Source organism: Aethalodelphis obliquidens, unplaced genomic scaffold (assembly GCF_003676395.1).
Source record: "Aethalodelphis obliquidens isolate GAN/ISIS:26980383/991018 unplaced genomic scaffold, ASM367639v1 scaffold17, whole genome shotgun sequence".
NCBI lineage: Eukaryota > Metazoa > Chordata > Mammalia > Artiodactyla > Delphinidae > Aethalodelphis > Aethalodelphis obliquidens.
Window position 1 is genome coordinate 3,855,278 of NW_020837961.1, and position 20,708 is coordinate 3,875,985.

The 20,708-nt window shown below is 36.7% G+C and overlaps 1 protein-coding gene and 1 pseudogene across 4 annotated transcripts in view; one reads left to right on the forward strand and one right to left on the reverse strand.

The window, feature by feature from the left end:
* The window catches only part of FSTL5 (follistatin like 5), a 677,763-nt gene that overhangs the window by 37,776 nt on the left and 619,279 nt on the right, over positions 1-20,708 (reverse strand). For all 3 annotated transcript variants that reach the window (XM_027116858.1, XM_027116857.1, XM_027116856.1), the window contains 2 exons: positions 7,525-7,632; positions 3,283-3,407 (listed from right to left, as the gene is read on the reverse strand). In XM_027116858.1, coding sequence (XP_026972659.1) covers positions 3,283-3,407; positions 7,525-7,632 — 233 coding nt within the window. The remainder of the gene's footprint in view (positions 1-3,282; positions 3,408-7,524; positions 7,633-20,708) is intronic.
* LOC113625918 (translationally-controlled tumor protein pseudogene) lies at positions 19,389-20,205 on the forward strand (annotated as a pseudogene). Its single transcript, XR_003434941.1, has one exon. The product of XR_003434941.1 is annotated as a translationally-controlled tumor protein pseudogene (transcript).

A 20,708-nucleotide genomic window follows, 5' to 3' on the forward strand; every position in this document is an offset into this window, starting at 1 on the left:
CTGTGTCAGGCGGAATGGGATGGAATTCAGCTGAGGAGCTGAATGAATGGGTGGTACCAGGCCAACATTCTCAGGCATTTTTAAAATGAAAATTAATCTCCTGAAATTCAAATTCCTCAGGACACTCAGAAAGGTACCTACATTAGGCTCTGAAGAATTTCTACAGTGCTGAGAACTTCAAACTGTCTTAAAAAGTGAAATAATGATTCACATTATTTTTAAATAATGATTTAAAAATAAAATCCAAATAATCATTGATTAGTTTTTTTAAGCTACAAGTTTATCTTTTAGTATAGATGTGAAGTAATTTTGTTTCTCTTAAATTCTTCAGTTTTGATTTACATTACAGACTAAACAAACCTGAAAATTATAGAGAACAGGAAAAAAAAAAAAAAAAAAAAGAAACCAAGCAGAGAAAAAAGAAAACTTCTAGCAAAACTGTAGCTAATTGCAGGGTAGCCCTTTCTCCAGTGTAGATTATGAGTAGTTTCGACACTACTATTATGGGCAGCTTAATTTTCAAACATTATGTTACTGCAGTCCCTAGAAAGAAATGAAGTAAGCTGACTTAAGTCACATTTGCCAACGGCAAATGGTGCTGCTGGGGCATTCAGGCTGAGATCTGTCTGACGGGAGATGTAAGACCTTCTTCCTATTTACTGCTTCCATACACACCATTCCTGTGTGCTTGATGCCGTGCTGGCGGCCTGTCAGATCTTGTGCTAGACGCTGAGAAATCAGGTACATAAGAAATACCTTCTTCCCTCAATGCTATGTAGTCTGGTTTAGGAAAGAGTGTAACACTTCCTTCTTTATTTCCATTCTTGTGAGAAACATGAATTAAGTGCCTACCAGTTTTGAGGCACTAAGGATATAAAATCCTGACTCATGTCCAGAAGTTTTTCAGACACAGGAGATATAAATTATTTGAAATGAGAGAGTAGCAATCTGAGAGAAATGCAGATTAGTGTGATGAGGGGTCAGAGGAAGAAAACTAATATCAATTAAATGCATATTATGTGTCAGACCTTCTGCCTGGCCTGGAATATACACTCAACACAACAGTCAGAAAACAGTCTCAAATTCTGTTAAAGACAATTCTTAAAAAGAGCAACCTCAGGACACAAGCCACATTTAGGTAGGAAAAAATGTTCCATGAATTGGTAAGAGAAAAGACCATATCTATCCTTCAGGTTTTCCTGATGTGGAAAAGATCCCCATTATGTTCAAAAAACTTTTCACATTTAACAGTTTCGTTTTGGAAATGCGTGCTAATTTTTACTCTGACTTTTCACTTTAGCAGTCGGGATAATTACTGTGAAATAGGATTTATGATGATCATTCACATTCATTAAAATGGGACTCTATATGCTGGTAGAATTGCTATAACTTAATATAGGATTCTGACAAGTATTGGCAAAACACCTATGCATTTGACTCTATATCCCTAAAAGAAATAAAGACATTTAAAAATATCCTCAAGCATACTTCTCAGTGTTTCTCACAATATATAGAAATAACTGAAATAAAATTTTGCCTTATATGTGTTCACATTATTTGCATGTTCCTCTAATTATTATTATCTCCAACTTCAGCTCTGTAGTAATCATTTCGACCCTCAAGAGATGTTATGTTCTGACAGCATATTATACAATACATACAAGCCCAGAATCCCACATGGTACTCACTGCATCCAGACAAAGTTGAACTCCTGCCTCTAGTAGCGAACTTACCTTAATGATCCAATATACTTGTTACAGGGGAAAAGACATACCCCAGTTGGTACACTATTAACCGTATGTGTCATAGATACAGGAGTTTTGACCCAAACAATTGTGTTAACAGTGCATTTAAAAAAAAATAAGCAAAGTTGATAACAGTATATTAAATACAGTAATAGGGAATAGGAGGATGAGATAAATAAAAGCAAATGTTACATATTAAATTATTTACCAGTAATAATTTATCAGTAACTTGAAAATAACAAAAAGATATTTATTAAACATATCACTCAATGTCAATTAAATAAAATTTTATCCTCAACAGATAAGTATAAGAACATTATATATTTTTTAGATATTACCTCAAGAGGGGCCATTTTCAGTTTCTCTGCTGATTTCTTCAGTCTCTTAACTCTTGCACTCAGACCTAAAGATTATTACTTTAACGCAAATGCAAATACTCTTCAAATATGCTTCATTTTCAATAAGTTCTACTTATTTTCCATAAAAACATTGTGACAGTATAATTTTTAATCACTTCATTGCTGAGCATATAATAGGTATTCTGAAAATAATAATCAGTTGCTTGACAAATATATTAAACTCTTTGAAAACATATACTTGGCTGTCCAAAGTTTCTATATCATAACTTGACTGTGAGCCCCAATTCTAATTTATGAATTTCCCTTTTTATTTTTGCAAGTTGAATTTTTCACTCTTTCAGAATTCTTACAACTACACCTTTTAGACAAGAAAATTTTCACGTTAATTCAAGAGAAACAAATATACACAAGAACCAAATAATGGCTCATATAACATATCTGAAGCAGTTTCCTCCCATCCAAATCCTCTTGAAATAGAGAATAAAATATTAGTTTGGTTCAGATTCACGAATATTGCTAAGCAATACTTTAAATACTTAAATAAAGTATCAAGAGACATAGTATTAGAAATTGTGAATATCTAAAGTCTCCCCCTGTTAAGTATTTAAACCACTTCTGTGAACCTTTAGAGTGATGTCATTAGGAGTTATTATTTTTTACCTCTTGTGAACACACAGAGAGATATAACACGCCCACACATTTTCTCAAAGTACAGACCTCACACATTTCATTTCAACTTACTATACGCCCTGATACAATGTTATATTCATTTCTATATGGGCAAAACAATACAAGAATGTTCTTATAACATGTTGAATAGATGTTGATGTGAGTGGCCCTCTTCTCTGAAAGGAACTCAGGCCAAGTTCGAACATTTTGCAAAAGCCTAATCTGAAGACCTTAAGAGCAATTTGCCAAAATATTAACCGTAAGATTGATTTAAAAATGCAAGTATACCTTTATAGATTCACTTCTCAATTACACATAAAAGGAAAGAGAAGACAGAAAATTCATCACTAATGTTGCTCAACAGAAGTTCATCAAGCAGACGAGACAGAGCTCCAGAACAATTATGTGTGTATCTGTGGTATAACTGAAGTTTTCTGTTGGTGATTTCCCGTGGCTTTCTACCAAGATTAGAGAGAAACCTACAAGCCAATGCTCGTCCGCGCACTCACCTCACATGGGTGATGAGGAGGGAGGCGGTGGGGATGAAGAAGTCGTCCACTCGGTCGAACTGCTTTCCCACGGGCTGGGTGTGGATGGTGTGATGTGGCGCGTCCCCGCTGGCCAGGGTTATCACCTAAACACAGCACCACATTTAGATCTTGGCCGTGCAGGCTCTTAATGGGATCAGAGATGAAATAAATCTCTGGCGGTTGTTTGCACAGGCTCTTTGTTTTCAACCTCAAAATTAGTACATTGTTAAGCAAATTGCAATTCTGCGTTTGCTTATTTTCAGTGTAAAAGTTTGTAAAAGAAAAAAAAATGGTAAACATCTTTTTCTTGAACAATTTCTGCCTAAAAGATAAAATAATATACATATAGGTACCTTCTGCATTATAAAAATGTTACTGCTATAATAAGAGATATGAAAGCAAGCGTACACATGACGTAAATGAGATGCTGGCTTTCTTTTCTTTCTTCCTTCTTCCCTCCCTCTCTTCCTCTCTCTCCCCCTTCCTTCCTTCTTTCCTTCCGTCCTTCCATCCATCCTTCACAACTTGATTGAGGAATAAATGATATATTAAAAAAAACCTCTCCCCCTCCTATACAACATAGTTGTAAACATAGGACAGAAAACTCTAAAATATATCATTTGAAATATTTTTGCTCTTAGAAATCTTAGAATAGATTTACATATTTTAAAAATTTCCCTTTTATAAATTGAAAATGATAAAGTTGAATAAGTTTTAATCAAAGAGGTCTCTTCTAACTATTTGTCATTAATTGGTTTTTAAAACTTTCATAGTTCATTAAAGAAAAGATCACTACATTTAAGCTCTTTTATCCCTTATATCCCATTTTGCATGAAATTCTATCAGTTCTTTCTTCTGATTTCTCATACCTTCACAGCTGTCCTATTGTCCCTGCTGCACAACCATTGTTCTGTGTTAGCTTTTTAAAGTATTTTCCTGCCTTTATTTTACCCCTTTTAAATCCTTTCTACATATGGGCACCAAATCAAACTTCTTAAACTTTTGACTGCCTAAGTTAAATAGACTATCTTCCCTCAAAACTGAGTGTCTTCCTTTGTTTTTTAGGACAGAAGGAGATAGCATTTTTAGTTTCAGATTTTTTTTCACCCTATAAAGTTAATTTTTGTTTATTGCAATGAGCATAATTTCATTGAGTTACATTGGGAATTGCCAAGTTCAAGAAAATAGAGTAATTATTATAATAGTCAAGAAAGGCTCAGTCATGTTATAGTCACAAACCAAAACAAAGCAGAAACAAATCTTTACCTCTTTACTACTTAACTTCTTTATTTTTTAATAATAAAGACTTTTGTTTCATACCTCTTACTTTCCTAGAGGGCTTTGGTAGGATATCTATTGTTTTTAGCGTTTTTAATTCTGATTTCCATGCGGAAAGAGCAGCTAACTACCTTGAATGTTTCCATTTATGAAAGACCTCTTTTGCCAAAACTAATCATACGGCCTCACCCAACCAAAAGAAGCCCCCCCCCCACACCATGTGCCCAGAGGAAGAGAGAACCAAAGTATGTGATAACGCTTTAAACGTACTCTACCTATTTTATTAATGAGTAACAGTGAGAAAGTCCTCACTGGATTTTAGCCATTCATAATTATGCCTATAAGACTTTAATAAAACTCAACAGGGGTAATAACAATGGAACTCCCCAAATTTTCTTCCCTTTAGATTGTATAGAGGTACATAATTCTCAAGCTGCATGTACGTGTATTTGAAATTAATAATAATACTTAGACTGACAGCAGCAATAATAATACTTACTGAGAGCTTGCTATGGGCCAGGTAACACTTAAACAACACTGTAATGTGTGTATTGCATCCCAAACTTAATGACGCAAAAATATTTCACGCCACTGAAGGCAGATTAACTGGACCTCTCTTCTGCGCTTGGCACCGTCCTAGGTTGTAAAAAATACAAAGCCACTTCCCCAGTTCCCCTCAGTCTGGACTTTGATGGGTTGAGGTCCTTCTCGTTGCTAGAATTGAGCAGGGAGTGGTGAATTGTCAGGTTCAGGACTGAGCTCACTGAAGGACACAGATTGATCTGTGATGTACCTCAATCAATAAGCCCAATCTTGCCACAATTCTGAACTCATTTCTAACAGCATCCTGCTGCTGGCCTGTCTTTATGTGATGCCTGCTGCAAACCCAGAGCTACCACCTCCCACCGTCACCCCATCTGGCTGGGTCCTACTTCCTGGCCAATGGAAGAACGCAAGGACTTTATTCCAAGTTGTTTCCTGGGGATATTTTCTTTTCTAATTGTTGTGCGTTTACAAGACATTACATACAGGTTGCAAAAACTGTGCAGATGACAGACTAATGAGTTTTAGATTTTTACAGAATTTCTTAAGCTTTCATAAGACATAAGTGCTCTTTAAAAAGAAAAACATACTATGATAAATATTCAGACTTCATCTGAGAACACTAGATGGAAAATCACTGTCTTAAATACCTAAAATTATGACAGTTTATGGGTATTAATTAATTAATTATAAATGTCACAGAAAATAAAACATATTGCTTTCATAATCAACAAAGATGTACAGATTTAATTATACTCAACAGGAAAACACAAAGGAGGGCTTTCAGATCCTTGATAAAATGTTTTGCACCTTCAAGGGTGAGAGGGTCCCATTATAAGATATAACACATTAGGGCTAAAAAGTTACTTCCTAGCCCTCAAGACCTGGCGTCAATCTCTCTTTCCAGTCTAATCTTTCACCATCATGGCACAGGGACACTCTAGCAAAAATGAGAGCTTGACCATGTTTTTGGTTTCAGTTCAATTTCTCCAGAGGAAAATCTGTTCCCCTTTCAAACAAATCTCAAATCCCATTTCTCTCGAAGATATTTTCTGGTAATCCTGTTGGGAGACGATTATCCATAAATATCTTGACGTTTCCGCAGAGTCAAGTCTTTCTGAGCAAAAAGCACGCCACCTTGGTTAAAGGATGATCGTGCAGCAAAAATGCCTTTGGAAGCTAGAAATAGAGTATTTCTCCTGAGAGATTTAGAGACTTAATTCCTCTGAGCCAATTACTGAGGTGCCAGGGTACTGACCTTCCCCTCCTCTCCCTGGAGAAGATTTGCATGCTTTCCAGACTAATAATCTCTTCTCTCTCACATGAGACGGTGGGTTGAGGTGCCAGCAGCCTAAAATAACTTAGAGACACATGATTCCAGGCTCCTCCTGCAGTAGGACTGTGCTGGTCATGAAGGGTGACACTAGCCTCTCACCACATCACCCCATAGGGGTTGGGGCCAGAGAATAAATACTAACAGCCTGCATGGGTAAGAAACGGTCTGTTCTCTGATCCAGAGACCCTGTGTTTCCTGTCAGTCTGTCTATCATCTATGATCGATCTATCTATCTATCTATCTATCACCTATTTATCATCTATCCGTCTTATACATACATAAATACACACACACACTCTTCATGTAAATAAGTCTTGTTGTATTTTAAGAGTAATTCTCAGTCCTTACATTTTATTTTATATTTTTAGTTGTGAAACTAACCTTTCACTTCCACCCACCAAGTATTTTAAAAATTCACTAAATCTTATTAGCATAATTTTTATTAGACATTCAGAGAAAAAGAACCTGTTTTTAGATGGCTGGACAATGTGTGGGAAGTTTCTCATCAACTCTACAGATAGTCACTGTCAAAATATGTATATATGTATATATACCTCTATCTGTCAATTTCTCATGTAAACAATTTCAAAACATAAGCAAATTTCACAAAAATGACAGTACATATTCCCAATTAGAAGTGAACCTGCACTCAGATAGTAAAGTACTATGTGTTTGGAGAACACTGGGGACCTGCTTTGAGACTCTGTCTAACTCTCCTGGTCTCTATCTCACAGGACCCACCCTCCAGGCCCCATTTAAAACAGATGGAAACAAGAAAATTCTCATGAAAATTCGAGGGAGGTAGGAAACGTAAATCATAATATTTTTTTCTTAATGGCTTCAGCTTTGTCATCGTAGGTTATTCTTTTTGCATATAAATCTAATGTTTGGAACGTCTGAACTAAAATATTTTCCAAGCAAAAAGGTACTTGAGAATCAACATTTTTTTCCCTTACTGTGAAGATCTAGGTGGAAGAATATCATCGTTAAATGGTTATGTGTCCAATTAGATATTGAAAGGCTTAAAGATCATTATTTTCTCAAATATACTGAAATGTACTTACCTGTAGTGTTGGAGAAGTCTTTTCCATGGTACCCCAGCTTAGCACCCAGACTTGATCATGTGATTTGTCGTAGTGTAATTTAACAGGGATGGGGTCTGTGCTTACTGCCTGTAATAGATAGAAGTTGAAAAAGTTTTCAGACCGAAATATTAGTTTAAAACTAGACCAAAAATTATAGAAAAATCCAAGAGTTTAGATGTCAGATTAAAAATGTATGTTGCCAATTATCTAATTTTCTAAACCTTTATTTGATTAATTTGGAAATATAATACTTTACTCAAATATATTTTTGCACAATTTTATACAGTCTTACATTCATTCATTACCTATGCAAATTCATTACCTATGCAAATAATGGAGAAGCTATTTAGAAACTCAAGATATAAATGATTAATATGTGCATTTTAATCAACTGTTGAGTACAGGTAAGAACTATAGTTATACTATTAGATTTTCTATCCCACTGCTGGTTATGGGACTTGACCATTTATAATGCTAACATGCCAACAATCTGATATATGGTTGTAACTCTAATAACAGATTACCTAATTTAGTTTCCTTAATGAGAAGTCTAAAGCCACAGAAAAAGAAGCAGCAATTTTCTGTATCGTACTTGATATGGTAAATGTATTTTTCTGCTAATATTTATAATATCTAGCATTTACTGAAAACAAAACTTCCAAAACACGCATTGCTGCCAGAAAGTTATTTCACTCACCTTAATTCCAAGCTATTTATATCATAAACTAATACCTTTTAGAAGTAATTTCCTGCAATATTAATAGTTACACATTTTCTAATTTAATAACATAGAACAAATTGTTTTCAGTAAAACAACCTTTATCCAATATTGAAAACGTTTCTTTCCAAGCTCTATTGAATATCCTTAGAGAATTTCCCAAGTCCTAGTTTATAATGTAATTCTCTTCTCAGTGGATTAAAAGTTGTAGTTGAATATATAGAGATTCATATTTTAACTTACACTTTGGCAATTTAGTCTTACTAAAGTATTTCTTTTCTGAAATCTTGCCCTGTGTTTTATCTATTTAAAATTCTCAATATTCTTGGATTAGAATTAATTACTGGATTTCTGAAAAGACCTATTTAAGCATTTCTGTATTAGTGTCCTCACCCCTTTCTCTCTGGCTAACAGAGCCACGATAACATTTTGGGTTCAGGTGGGCAGTGATGTTCTAAGGGAAGGTAGCCCACCTGAGGACCAGCAGAGATTTAAGCCAATGACTAATCTTATTCCCCTCTGACAAGGGTGAAATTTCCCCAACTCCCTAGAGGTGAGGGGTAGTCACATGGCATATTCTAGTTTACACATTGTGAAGATTAAGGTGATGAATGATTTCTGAGAGTGAAGCATTTCCATCAAAAGAGACAATAGCAGGAGGAGACCCCCACGCACCACACTTTCTCCTTCTTCCTGCTTTGACTGCTGTCAGATGAGGATATTAAGCCTCAATTTCTAAAGCCATTTTGAGGTCATGAAACAATAAGCTTAAGAAGGAAAAGCCACCACTTTGAGGATTTAGCAGGAGAAACATGAAAGGAGACTGAATTCTCCATGATAGTCTTGAACTGCGGCACAAACCTAGAATAACTATCCCGAGACTTGATGCTATTTGGGATAACTATACAGTTCTACTGCTTGAGGAATAGCTGGTCTGGTATTTGGTGAATCGTACTCAAGTGAATGCCAGACGTTTCATTTCGATTCTTCATGTACTGATCAATAATTTCAACGGGTATATAGCAAAAGAGCCATCATTAATCATTACACTAATAACAAGGCAGTAAGATTCCTTTGATTTTTCAAATTTTTCCCTTTATATGTTAAACCTGATCTATGTAGGATTATAATAGCCTATTTTGCATGTAACTTAAAATGGAATAATCTTTAGGCATTTAAAAAGTTAAAGATAAAATAATTCAATAGGCAACAGAAGCAGCAATAACAAAAAGACCTCATTGCTAATCAATTGTTAAGATATGGTTATAAAAATAGCAAAGATCCTTAGATAACTTTATAAAGTAGGGAACAATTTGAATAAAAATTTTCAGTTTGCCAGCTCTCATAAATTTCTTTTCTTTCCACTTGGCCCTTCATAACTATTATCTTGTAAGGACATACCACGATCCATAGGTTCTGTTAATGTCCCCATAAGACGTGATAAGAAAACTGAGACACTTATCTTACCGGCAGGCATCCAGCCAGTGAACAGCAAGCCTGGGATCTGGGTCTGAGTTCTTTCCCAAAGTGGGAACCTCCCTACCTATGAAAGACCATTCCTCCTAGTGGACAGTTTCATTCCTGACAATGTTTGGATATGCTGCCCTATTATTTATGCTTCATAGATAAGAAACATTCTTTGGGGTTTTTTTCTTTTGGAGGGTGAAGAGAAACCCATGGGACCCAAGTATATGCAGTATCATTCGTATAAGCAGTACAATCCCAGGGGAGAATCACTGAGAGGCAGTATACACCATGCTTATGAGCATGTATTCTGAAGCTGACTTCAAATCTTAGTGTCTTCACTTAAATTTAAATAATAATAATAACTTGGGAACTTACTAACGCTTTCTGTGGCTGTTTCCTCTACAATAAAATGGAGACAGTAATAACACCTATTTCAAAGGGTCGTTGTAAATACTGGGTGAGGTAGTAAATATAAAGTGCTCAGGTATGCCTGATGAATGCTAAACATGATGGAAATACCACTGCTCCTACTATTAGAAAAACTAACGGAACTAGAGTATTTTCATGACAGCATTATAGTGTTTTAGAGATGTAATGCCCTTATTTAGCAAATGAAGAAACTAGAAGAGGTTATTTACTTTAATAATCACAGTCTCTGTCCTGGAAGAGTTTATAGGTGAGAGGGTGAAAGAAGAATTTAAAATAACTTGATGCATGTCACAAAATAAAAATAAGGGCCAAATGCCTTGGAAGCTCAGAGGAAGAAGTACAGAGCAGGATGGGGGAAAAGAGGAAGTGAGGCTTTAATTGAGTCTTAAAGTATAAACATTTTCTTTTATAAATGGCAGGACAGAGACAATTTTTTATTTATCTTATTATTTTTAAATTGGGGTATATTTGCTTTACAATGTTGTGTTAGTTTATGCTGTACAAAAGAGTGAATCAGCTATATGTATACCTATATCCCCTCCCTCTGCATCTCCCTTCCACCCCTCCCGTCCCACCCCGCTAGGTCATCACAGAGCACTGAGCTGAGCTCCCTGTGCTACACTGCAGGTTCCCACTGGCTATCAATTTGACACATGGTAGTGTATTTTTTAAAGTTAAGTTATGAGAATATATTTCAGGAGGTGTCAGAAGGCCGTTCACAATTAAATTCCTTCAAATAAGTGAAGATATACGTTTTTAAAGGAAGAAAATATCAATTTTCAAAACAACTTCTCAATTTGAAAGGAAAAATCTATTTACAAGTTTTCAAGTGTGCAGATACAAAACGTTTTACGGAGGAAATGTTGACATGGTTTTCAGCAAGGAAATCATACAACGACAAAAATATGTGCAAACAACCGTATTCAGGATCATCTTTCCATAACCCAGTTTTCAGTCAAAAAACAGAAATTTTCCTACATAAATGGCCAATGTTTGAAAGGGATAAATTACAGGTGTTGACTTTTATAAAATATCTGCTGGTCTACTTTGGAAATTACTCTAAACGTTCAATTTAGACCATTAGCTTCTGAAAAAGAGAAAGGCACTATATTTGACACACATAAGAAATTCGTGCCACAAGTAAGCCTGTAAGCCTGTGTTATAAAACAGATCTTATTTTTGAAAAAGACAGTATAGAGTCTATTATCCTTAATGGCCCTCTTTCTCCTCTACTTCCCATCCTCACGCCCCAGCTGGACCTGCCTTCCAAACGCTGAGCCCTTTGCAGCTCCTGCCCTGCTTAGACCACATAGGGGCCTCTATCACCTCCAACCCCATCTCCTGGTTTCCACCCTTCAACTTTCTACTCGTCCACTTTCTCGACAGATTCGTCAGTGATTTGTTTTCTTTTCTTTTCTGGTGAGCATTAGGCAGATCATGGCACCAATTTGCTCAAAACACAATGTCTTCTCAGTTCCCTCAGAGTAAAAGCCAAAAGCCCTTATAATGACCTGTCGCACCTGGTCTTCTTTCTCAGATCCTTCACCTTCCAGGCTCCCCCCGATGGCTCCAATCCAGATGCTCTGGCTTCCTTGCTGTTCATCCAACATGCCGATCACACTTCTACTTTTTGGAGGCTTTTCCCCAGAACCAACCGCCTTCCCCGGATAACCCAGTGTCTACTTCTTGGACACCTTTGCTGAGAACTCACCTTGTGGGTGAGGCCAGCATGACCACTCTATTTAATAGTGCACCCAGCCTGCCCTTCATCTTTCACTTTCCCAGTCCCACCTGGTCTGCTCTGCCATTTTACCTTTTCCAGTGGCACTGACCACTTTCCATATCGTAGAATTTACGTATCATTTTTAGTATTCTTATTTTTTGTTGTTTGTCTCTATCCAGTGGGCTCTAGGCTCCAAGAAGGCAGGCCTTTTGTGTTTGTTTAGCTCAACGGTATCACTTAGGCACTTAGAACAGTACCTTGTAAACTGTAGTATTCGATATATAATTAATGAGCACCTACATCTACTTCACTGGGAAAAGCAAATTGCAAAATTGAACAACATGACAAAAGGCACTATAATTAAGATCATGATTATTACTTTATATAACAAAGACAACTACACTCTGCACTAGGCTTGTTATGAACAAAATTTTTCTCTAAATATTTTACAAATACAAATTATTATTTTAATCTTCTTGACAGTTGTTTTGTTGACATGTGCACTATTGATATTTATATAGATAAAAGTAAACAAAAGACTAAGGGTACCAACGTCCATCCCTACAGACTATAAAATTCACACTCTCCTCTCAAGATAACTTCATACCCACCATCCAATATACAGATAAATTCAGGTCTCCAACTTTGGTCCATATGTTAAATATTTATAAAATGTAATATGATTTTTTAAGATAAAAATAAAAATAAACAATGTCTTGGGATTCCCTTCTCACAACTAGTCATCTTTCATTGCCCTTGTGTTGCATACATTTCGTTTGGAGACCATTAGTGTAAATATTTTTTGTTTCTGCAGCCATCGAGCATTTATCAAGAAAAACGATGTAAATCAATATGTAATGTTCAAGAACATGTGATTGGAAAAAAGCATTGCACATATGCTTATCTTTCACCTCAAAATTACCTTATGTGCATAGAATGCTCAATTAGTACTTAGTATAATTTGCATTTGACTACCAATATTATTTTGCTAGAAAAATTGTTTTCCAACTTTGCCTTGAGAAGCTTACAGAAATGAGCCTTATTCACAGCAGGTGCTTTGAACTGCCCCATAATAGAACAAAGGGGCTCACTTTTGATCTATTGAATGATTCTGTGAGACTTTGTTTAAATAAAATTTTCTGATACTATAGTTTGGAAATTTCTCTCCATCCCATAAACACTGTAATTTTCTGTACACAGTAGCCTTTGCTTGGCCTGGTGATATTCAGATAATTAAGCCACAATCCTTCTTCCAAAGATTTATTGATTTATGGACATATTCAGAAGTATCTTTCAAATAACTTAACATTTTGTTATTGTAATTAATAGTAGTCTAAATATTCAGATCCTAGAATCATATTTCTTATTTTCCCATGTAAGTACCATTTTCAGTGTTATATTATCATGATGAATTATCTTCTTATCCTATTCCTTTGTAAAAATGTGTAAAATATACTACATAATGTAATAACAAAAAGTTTTTGTCTGTTGTAGCTTTATAAAGATACTGATATTTTTTTCTTTAATATTTTAAAATATTGTTTCAAACATTGAATAAGGATACAATTTACTTATAGTATGAGTTCTTTTTTTTCTTTGTAGATCTATAAATTTTAACTCCCTCATAATCCCAACATACCTAGTGTGATATAAATTTATCAGTATTAGAGACCTTCAAGATGGCTGAGGAGTAAGACGTGGAAATCACCTTCCTCCCCACAAATACATCAGAAATACATCTATATGTGGAACAAATCCTGCAGAACACCTACTGAACGCTGGCAGGAGACCTCAGACCTCCCAAAAGGCAACAAACTCCCCACATAACTGGGTAGGGCAAAAGAAAAAAACAGAGACAAAAAATAGGCATGGGACCTGCACCTCTAGGAGGGAGCCGTGAAGGAGGAAAGGTTTCTACACACTAGGAGCCCCTTCGCGGGCGGAGACTGCGGGTGGTGGAGGGGGGAAGCTTTGAAGCCGCGGAGGAGAGCGCAGCCACAGGGGTGCGGAGGGCAAAGCGGGGAGATTCCCGCACAGAGGATCGGTGCCGACCGGCACTCACCCTTAGTTTAGTATTTAGAGGTTATTATCATTGGTAGATTCATTTATGGATTTGGTTGCTCTCTTCCTTCTTTATATATATATATATATATTTTTTTTTTTTCCTTTTTCTCTTTTTGTGAGTGTGTATGTCTATGCTTCTTTGTATGATTTTGTCACTATAGCTTTGCTTCTACCATCTGTCCTAGGATACGGTCTGTCCTTTTTTTTTTCTTAGTATAGTTTTTAGTGTGTGTTATCATTGGTGGATTTGTTTTTTGGTTTGGTTGCTTTCTTCTTTCTTTCTTTCTCCTTTTTTTTCTTTTTTTAATTATTTTTCATTTTTAATATATTTTTATTTTAATAACTTTATTCTCTTTTTTTCTTCCTTTCTTTCTTTTTGTCTCCATTTTTTTCTGAGCTGTGTCACTGATAGGGTCTTGGTGCTCTGGCCAGGTGTCAGGCCTGAGCTTCTGAGGTGGGAGAGCCAAGTTCAGGATATTGGTCCACCAGATACCTCCCAGCCCCATGTAGTATCAAACAGCAAAAGCTCCCCAGAGATCTCCATCTCAATGCTAAGACCCAGCTCCACTCAATGACCAGCAAGCTACAGTGCTGGACACCCTATGCGAAACAACTAGCAAGACAGGAACACAACTCCACCCATTAGCAGAGAGGCTGCCTAAAATCATAATAATGTCACAGACACCCCAAAACACACCACCAGACATGGTCCTGCCCACCAGAAAGACAAGATCCAGCCTCATCCACCAGAACACAGGCACCAGTCCCCTGCACAAGGAAGCCTACACAACCCACTGAACAAACCTTAGCCACTGGGGGTAGACACCAAAAACAATGGGAATTATGAACCTGCAGCCTGCGAAAAGGAAACCCAAAACACAGTAAGTTAAGCTAAATGAGAAGACAGAGAAACACACAGCAGATGAAGGAGCAAGATAAAAACCCACCAGACCTAACAAATGAAGAGGAAAAGAGGAGTATACCTGAATAAGAATTCAGAGCAATGATAGTGAAGGTGATCCAAAATCTTGGAAATAGAATGGAGAAAATAAAAGAAATGTTTAACACGGACCTAGAAGAACTAAAGAGCAAACAAACAGTGATGAACAACACAATAAATGAAATTTAAAATACTATAGAAGGAATCAATAGAAGAATAACTGAGGCAGAAGAATGTATAAGTGACCTGGAAGATAAAATAGTGGAAATAACTACCACAGAGCAGAATAAAGAAAAAAGAACGAAAAGAATTGAGGACAGTCTCAGAGACCTCTGGGACAAAACTAAATGCACTAAAATTCAAATTATAGGGGTCCCAGAAGAAGAAAAAGAGAAAGAAAAAAAAGGGACTGAGAAAATATTTGAAGAGATTATAGTTGAAAACTTCCCTAAGAAAGGAAATAGTCAATCAAGTCCAGGAAGTGCAGAGAGCCCCATACAGGATAGATCCATGGAGATACACGATAAGACACATACTGATCAAACAATCAAAAGTTAAATACAAAGAAAAAATATTAAAAGCAGCAAGGGAAAAACAACAAATAACATACAAGGCAATCCCCATAAGGTTAACAGCTGATCTTTCAGCAGAAACTCTGCAAGCCAGAAGGGAGTGGCAGGACATATTGAAAGTGATGAAAGGGAAAAAACCTACAACCAAGATTATTCGATCCGGCCAGGATCTCATTCAGATTTTATGGAGAAATTAAAATCTTTACAAACAAGCAAAAGCTAAGAGAATACAGCACCACCAAACCAGCTTTACAACAAATACTACAGGAACTTCTCTAGGCAGGAAATACAAGAGAAGGAAAAGACCTACAATAACAAACCCAAAACAATTAAGAAAATGGTAATAGGAACATACATATTGATGACTACCTTAAATGTAAATGGATTAAATGCTCCAACCAAAAGACATAGACTGGCTGAATGGATACAGAAACAAGACCCATATATATGCTGTCTGCAAGAGACCTACTTTAGACCTAGGGACACATACAGACTGAAAGTAAGGGGATGGAAAAAGATACTCCATGCAAATGGAAATCAAAAGAAAGGCTGGGTAGCAATCTTCATAACAGATAAAATACACTTTAAAATAAAGACTATTAAAAGAGACAAAGAAGGACACTACATAATAATCAAGGGATCAAATCAAGAAGAAGATATAACAATTGTAAATAGCTAGCACCCAACATAGGAGCCCCTCAATACATAAGGCAAATGCTAACAGCCACAAAAAGGGAAATCAAGAGTAACAATCATAGTAGGGGACTTGAACACCCAGCTTTCACCAATGGACAGATCATGCAAAATGAAAATAAATAAGGAAACACAAGCTTTAAATGATACATTAAACAAGATGGACTTAATTGATATTTATAGGACATTCCATCCAAAAACAACAGAATACACTTTCCTCTGAAGTGCTCATGGAACATTCTCCAGGATAGATCATATCTTGGGTCAGAAATCAAGCCTTGGTAAATTTAAGAAAATTGAATCGTATCAAGTATCTTTTCCTACCACAATGCTATGAGACTAGATATCAATTATAGGACAAACTCTATAAAAAATACAAACACATGGAGGCTAAACAATACACTACTAAATAACCAAGAGATCACTGAAGAAAACAAAGAGCAAGTGAAAAAATACCTAGAAACAAATGACAATGAAAAAACAACAACCCAAAACCTATGTGATGCAGCAAAAACAGTTCTAAGAGGGAAGTTTATAGCAATACAATCCTACCTCAAGAAACAAGAGACACCTCCAATAAACAACCTAACCTTACACTTAAAGCAATTAGAGCAAGAAGAACAAAAAACCCATAAAGTTAGCAGAAGGAAAGAAATCATAAAGATCAGATCAGAAATAAATGAAAAAGAAATTAAGGAAATGATAGCAAAGATCAATAAAACTAAAAGCTGGTCTTTGAGAAGATAAACAAAAATGATAAACCACTATCTATACTCATCAAGAAAAACAGGGAGAAGACTCAAATCAACAGAATTAGAAATGAAAAATGAGAAGTAACAACTGACACTGCAGATATACAAAGGACCATGAGAGATTACTACAAGCAACTATATGCCAATAAAATGGACAACCTGGAAGAAATGGACAAATTCTTAGAAAAGCACAACCTTCTGAGATGGAACCATGAAGAAATAGAAAATATAAACAGACCAATCACAAGCACTGAAATTGAAACTGTGACTAAAAATCTTTCAACAAGGGCTTCACTGGTGGCGCAGTGGTTGAGAGTCCGCCGGCTGATGCAGGGGACACGGGTTCGTGCCCCGGTCCGGAAAGATCCCACATGCCGCGGAGCAGCTGAGCCCGTGAGCCATGGTTGCTGAGCCTGTGCGTCCCGAGCCTGTGGTCCGCAACGGGAGAGACCACAACATTGAGAGGCCTGCGTACCGCAAAAAGAAAAAGAAAAAAAAAATCTTTCAACAAACAAAAGCCCAGGACCAGAGGGCGTCACTGGCGAATTCTATCAAACATTTAGAGAAGAGCTAACACCTATCCTTCTCAAACTCTTCCAAAATATATCAGAGGGGGGTACACTCCCAAACTCATTCTATGAGGCCACCATCACCCTGATACCAAAACCAGACAAAGATGTCACAGGAAAAGAAAACTACAGGCCAATATCACTGATGAACATAGATGCAAAAATCCTCAACAAAATACTAGCAAACAGAATACAATAGCACAGTAAAAGCATCATACACCATGATCAAGTGGGGTTTATCCCAGGAATACAAGGATCCTTCAATATACACAAATCAATCAATGGGATAAACCATATTAAAAAATTGAAGGAGAAAAACCATATGATCATCTCAACAGATGCAGAAAAAGCTTTTGACAAAATTCAACACCTATTTATGATAAAAACCCTCCAGAAAGTAGGCATAGAGGGAACTTACCTCAACATAATAAAGTACATATATGACAAACCCACAGCCAACATTTTTCTCAGTCGTGAAAAACTGAAAGCATTTTCACTAAGATCAGGAAGAAGACAAGGTTGCCCACTCTCACCACTATTATTCAACATAGTTTTGGAAGTTTTAGCCACAGCAATCAGAGAAGAAAAAGAAATAGAAGGAATCCAAATTGGAAAAGAAGTAAAACTGTCAATGTTTGCAGATGACATGATACTATACACAGAGAATCCTAAAGATGCTACCAGAAAACTAGTAGAGCTAATCAATGAATTTGGTAAAGCAGCAGGATACAACATTAATGCACAGAAATCTCTTGCATTCCTGTACACTAATGATGAAAAATCTGAAAGAGAAATTAAGGAAACACTCCCATTTACCACTGCAACAAAAAGAATAAAATAGCTAGGAATAAACCTACCTAAGGAGACAAAAGACCTGTATGCTGAAAACTATAAGACACTGATGAAAGAAATTAAAGATAACACAAACAGATGGAGAGATATACCATGTTCTTGGATTGGAAGAATCAACACTGTTAAAATGACTCGACTACCCAAAGCAATCTACAGATTCAATGCAATCCCTATCAAACTACCACTGGCATTTTTCACAGAACTAGAACAAAAAATTTTGCAATTTGTTTGGAAACATAAAAGACCCCGAATAGCCAAAGCAAACTTGAGAAAGAAAAATGGAGCTGGAGGAATCAGGCTACCTGACTTTAGACTATACTACAAAGCTACAGTAATCAAGACAGTATGATCCTGGCACAAAAACAGAAATATAGATCAATGGAACAGGATAGAAAGCCCAGAGATAAACCCACACACATATGGTCACCTTATTTTTGATAAAGGAGGCAAGAATATACAATGGAGAAAAAACAGCCTATTCAATAAGTGGTGCTGGGAAAACTGGAGAGCTACATGTAAAAGAATGAAATTAGAACACTCCCTAACACCATACACAAAAATAAACTCAAAATGGATTAAAGATCTAAATGTAAGGCCAGACACTATCAAATTCTTAGAGGAAAACATAGGCAGAACACTCTATGACATAAATCGCAGCAAGATCCTTTTTGACCCACCTCCTAGAGAAATGGAAATAAAAATAAAAATAAACAAATGGGACCTAATGAAACTTAAATGCTTTTGCACAGCAAAGGAAACCATATCAAGGCGAAAAGACAACCCTCAGAATGGGAGAAAATATTTGCAAATGAAGCAACTGACAAAGGCTTAATCTCCAAAATTTACAAGCAGCTTATTCAACTCAATGTAAAAAAAACAAACAACCCAATCCAAAAATGGGCAGAAGTTCTAAATAGACATTTCTCCAAAGAAGATATACAGATTGCATCAAACACATGAAAGGATGCTCAACATCACTAAGCATTAGAGAAATGCAAATGCAAATTACACTGTGGTGTCACCTCATACCAATCAGCATGGCCGTCATCAAAAAATCTACAAACACTTTTCCGCCCGCTCCCCCCTCCCCCCGAGCGCCGCTCCGGCTGCACTGCGCTCGCTCTGAGCTCCGTGCTCCTAAGCTAGTGCCACCGTTGTCTCCCTCCAGTCGCCATCATGATCATCTACCGGGACCTCATCAGCCATGATGAGATGTTCTCCGACATCTACAAGATCCGGGAGGTCGCGGACGGGCTGTGTCTGGAGGTGGAGGGGAAGATGGTCAGTAGGACAGAGGGTAACATTGATGACTCGCTCATTGGTGGAAATGCCTCCGCTGAAGGCCCCGAGGGCGAAGGTACCGAAAGCACGGTAATCACTGGCGTGGATATTGTCATGAACCATCACTTGCAGGAAACCAGCTTCACAAAAGAAGCCTACAAGAAGTACATCAAAGATTACATGAAGTCAATCAAAGGGAAGCTTGAAGAACAGAGACCAGAAAGAGTAAAACCTTTTATGACGGGGGCCGCAGAACAAATCAAGCACATCCTTGCTAATTTCAAAAACTATCAGTTCTTTACTGGTGAAAACATGAATCCAGATGGCATGGTTGCTCTGCTGGACTACCGTGAGGATGGTGTGACGCCATATATGATTTTCTTTAAGGATGGTCTAGAAATGGAAAAATGTTAACGGATTTGGCTGTTTGGATCTATCACCTGCTCGTCATAACCGGCTGGCTGCTGCTTTTCATCCACACAACACCGGGACTTAGACAAATGGGACTGATGTCATCTTGAGCTCTTTGTTTTGATGTTGATTTGTTTGGAGCGGAGGCATTGTTTTTGAGGAAAAAAAAACCATGTCATGTAGGTTGTCTAAAAATAAAATACATTTAAACTCAAAAAAAAAAAAAAAAAAATCTACAAACAATGAATGCTGGAGAGGATGTGGAGAAAAGGGAACTCTCTTGCACTGCTGGTGGGAATGTGAATTGGTACAGCCACTATGGAGAACAGTATGGAGGTTCCTGTAAGAACTAAAAATAGTACTACCATATTACCCAGCAATCCCACTACTGGGCATATATCCTGAGAAAACCATAATTCAAAAGAGTCATGTACCAAAATGTTCATTGCAGCTCTATTTACAATAGCCAGGACATGGAAGCAACATAAGTTTCCATCAACAGATGAATGGATAAAGAAGATGTGGCACATATATACAATGGAATATTACTCAGCCAGAAAAAGAAACAAAATTGAGTTATTTTAGTGAGGTGGATGTACCTAGAGTCTGTCATACAGAGTGAAGTAAGTCACAAAGAGAAAAACACATACTGTATGCTAACACATATATATGGAACCAAAAAAAAAAAAAAT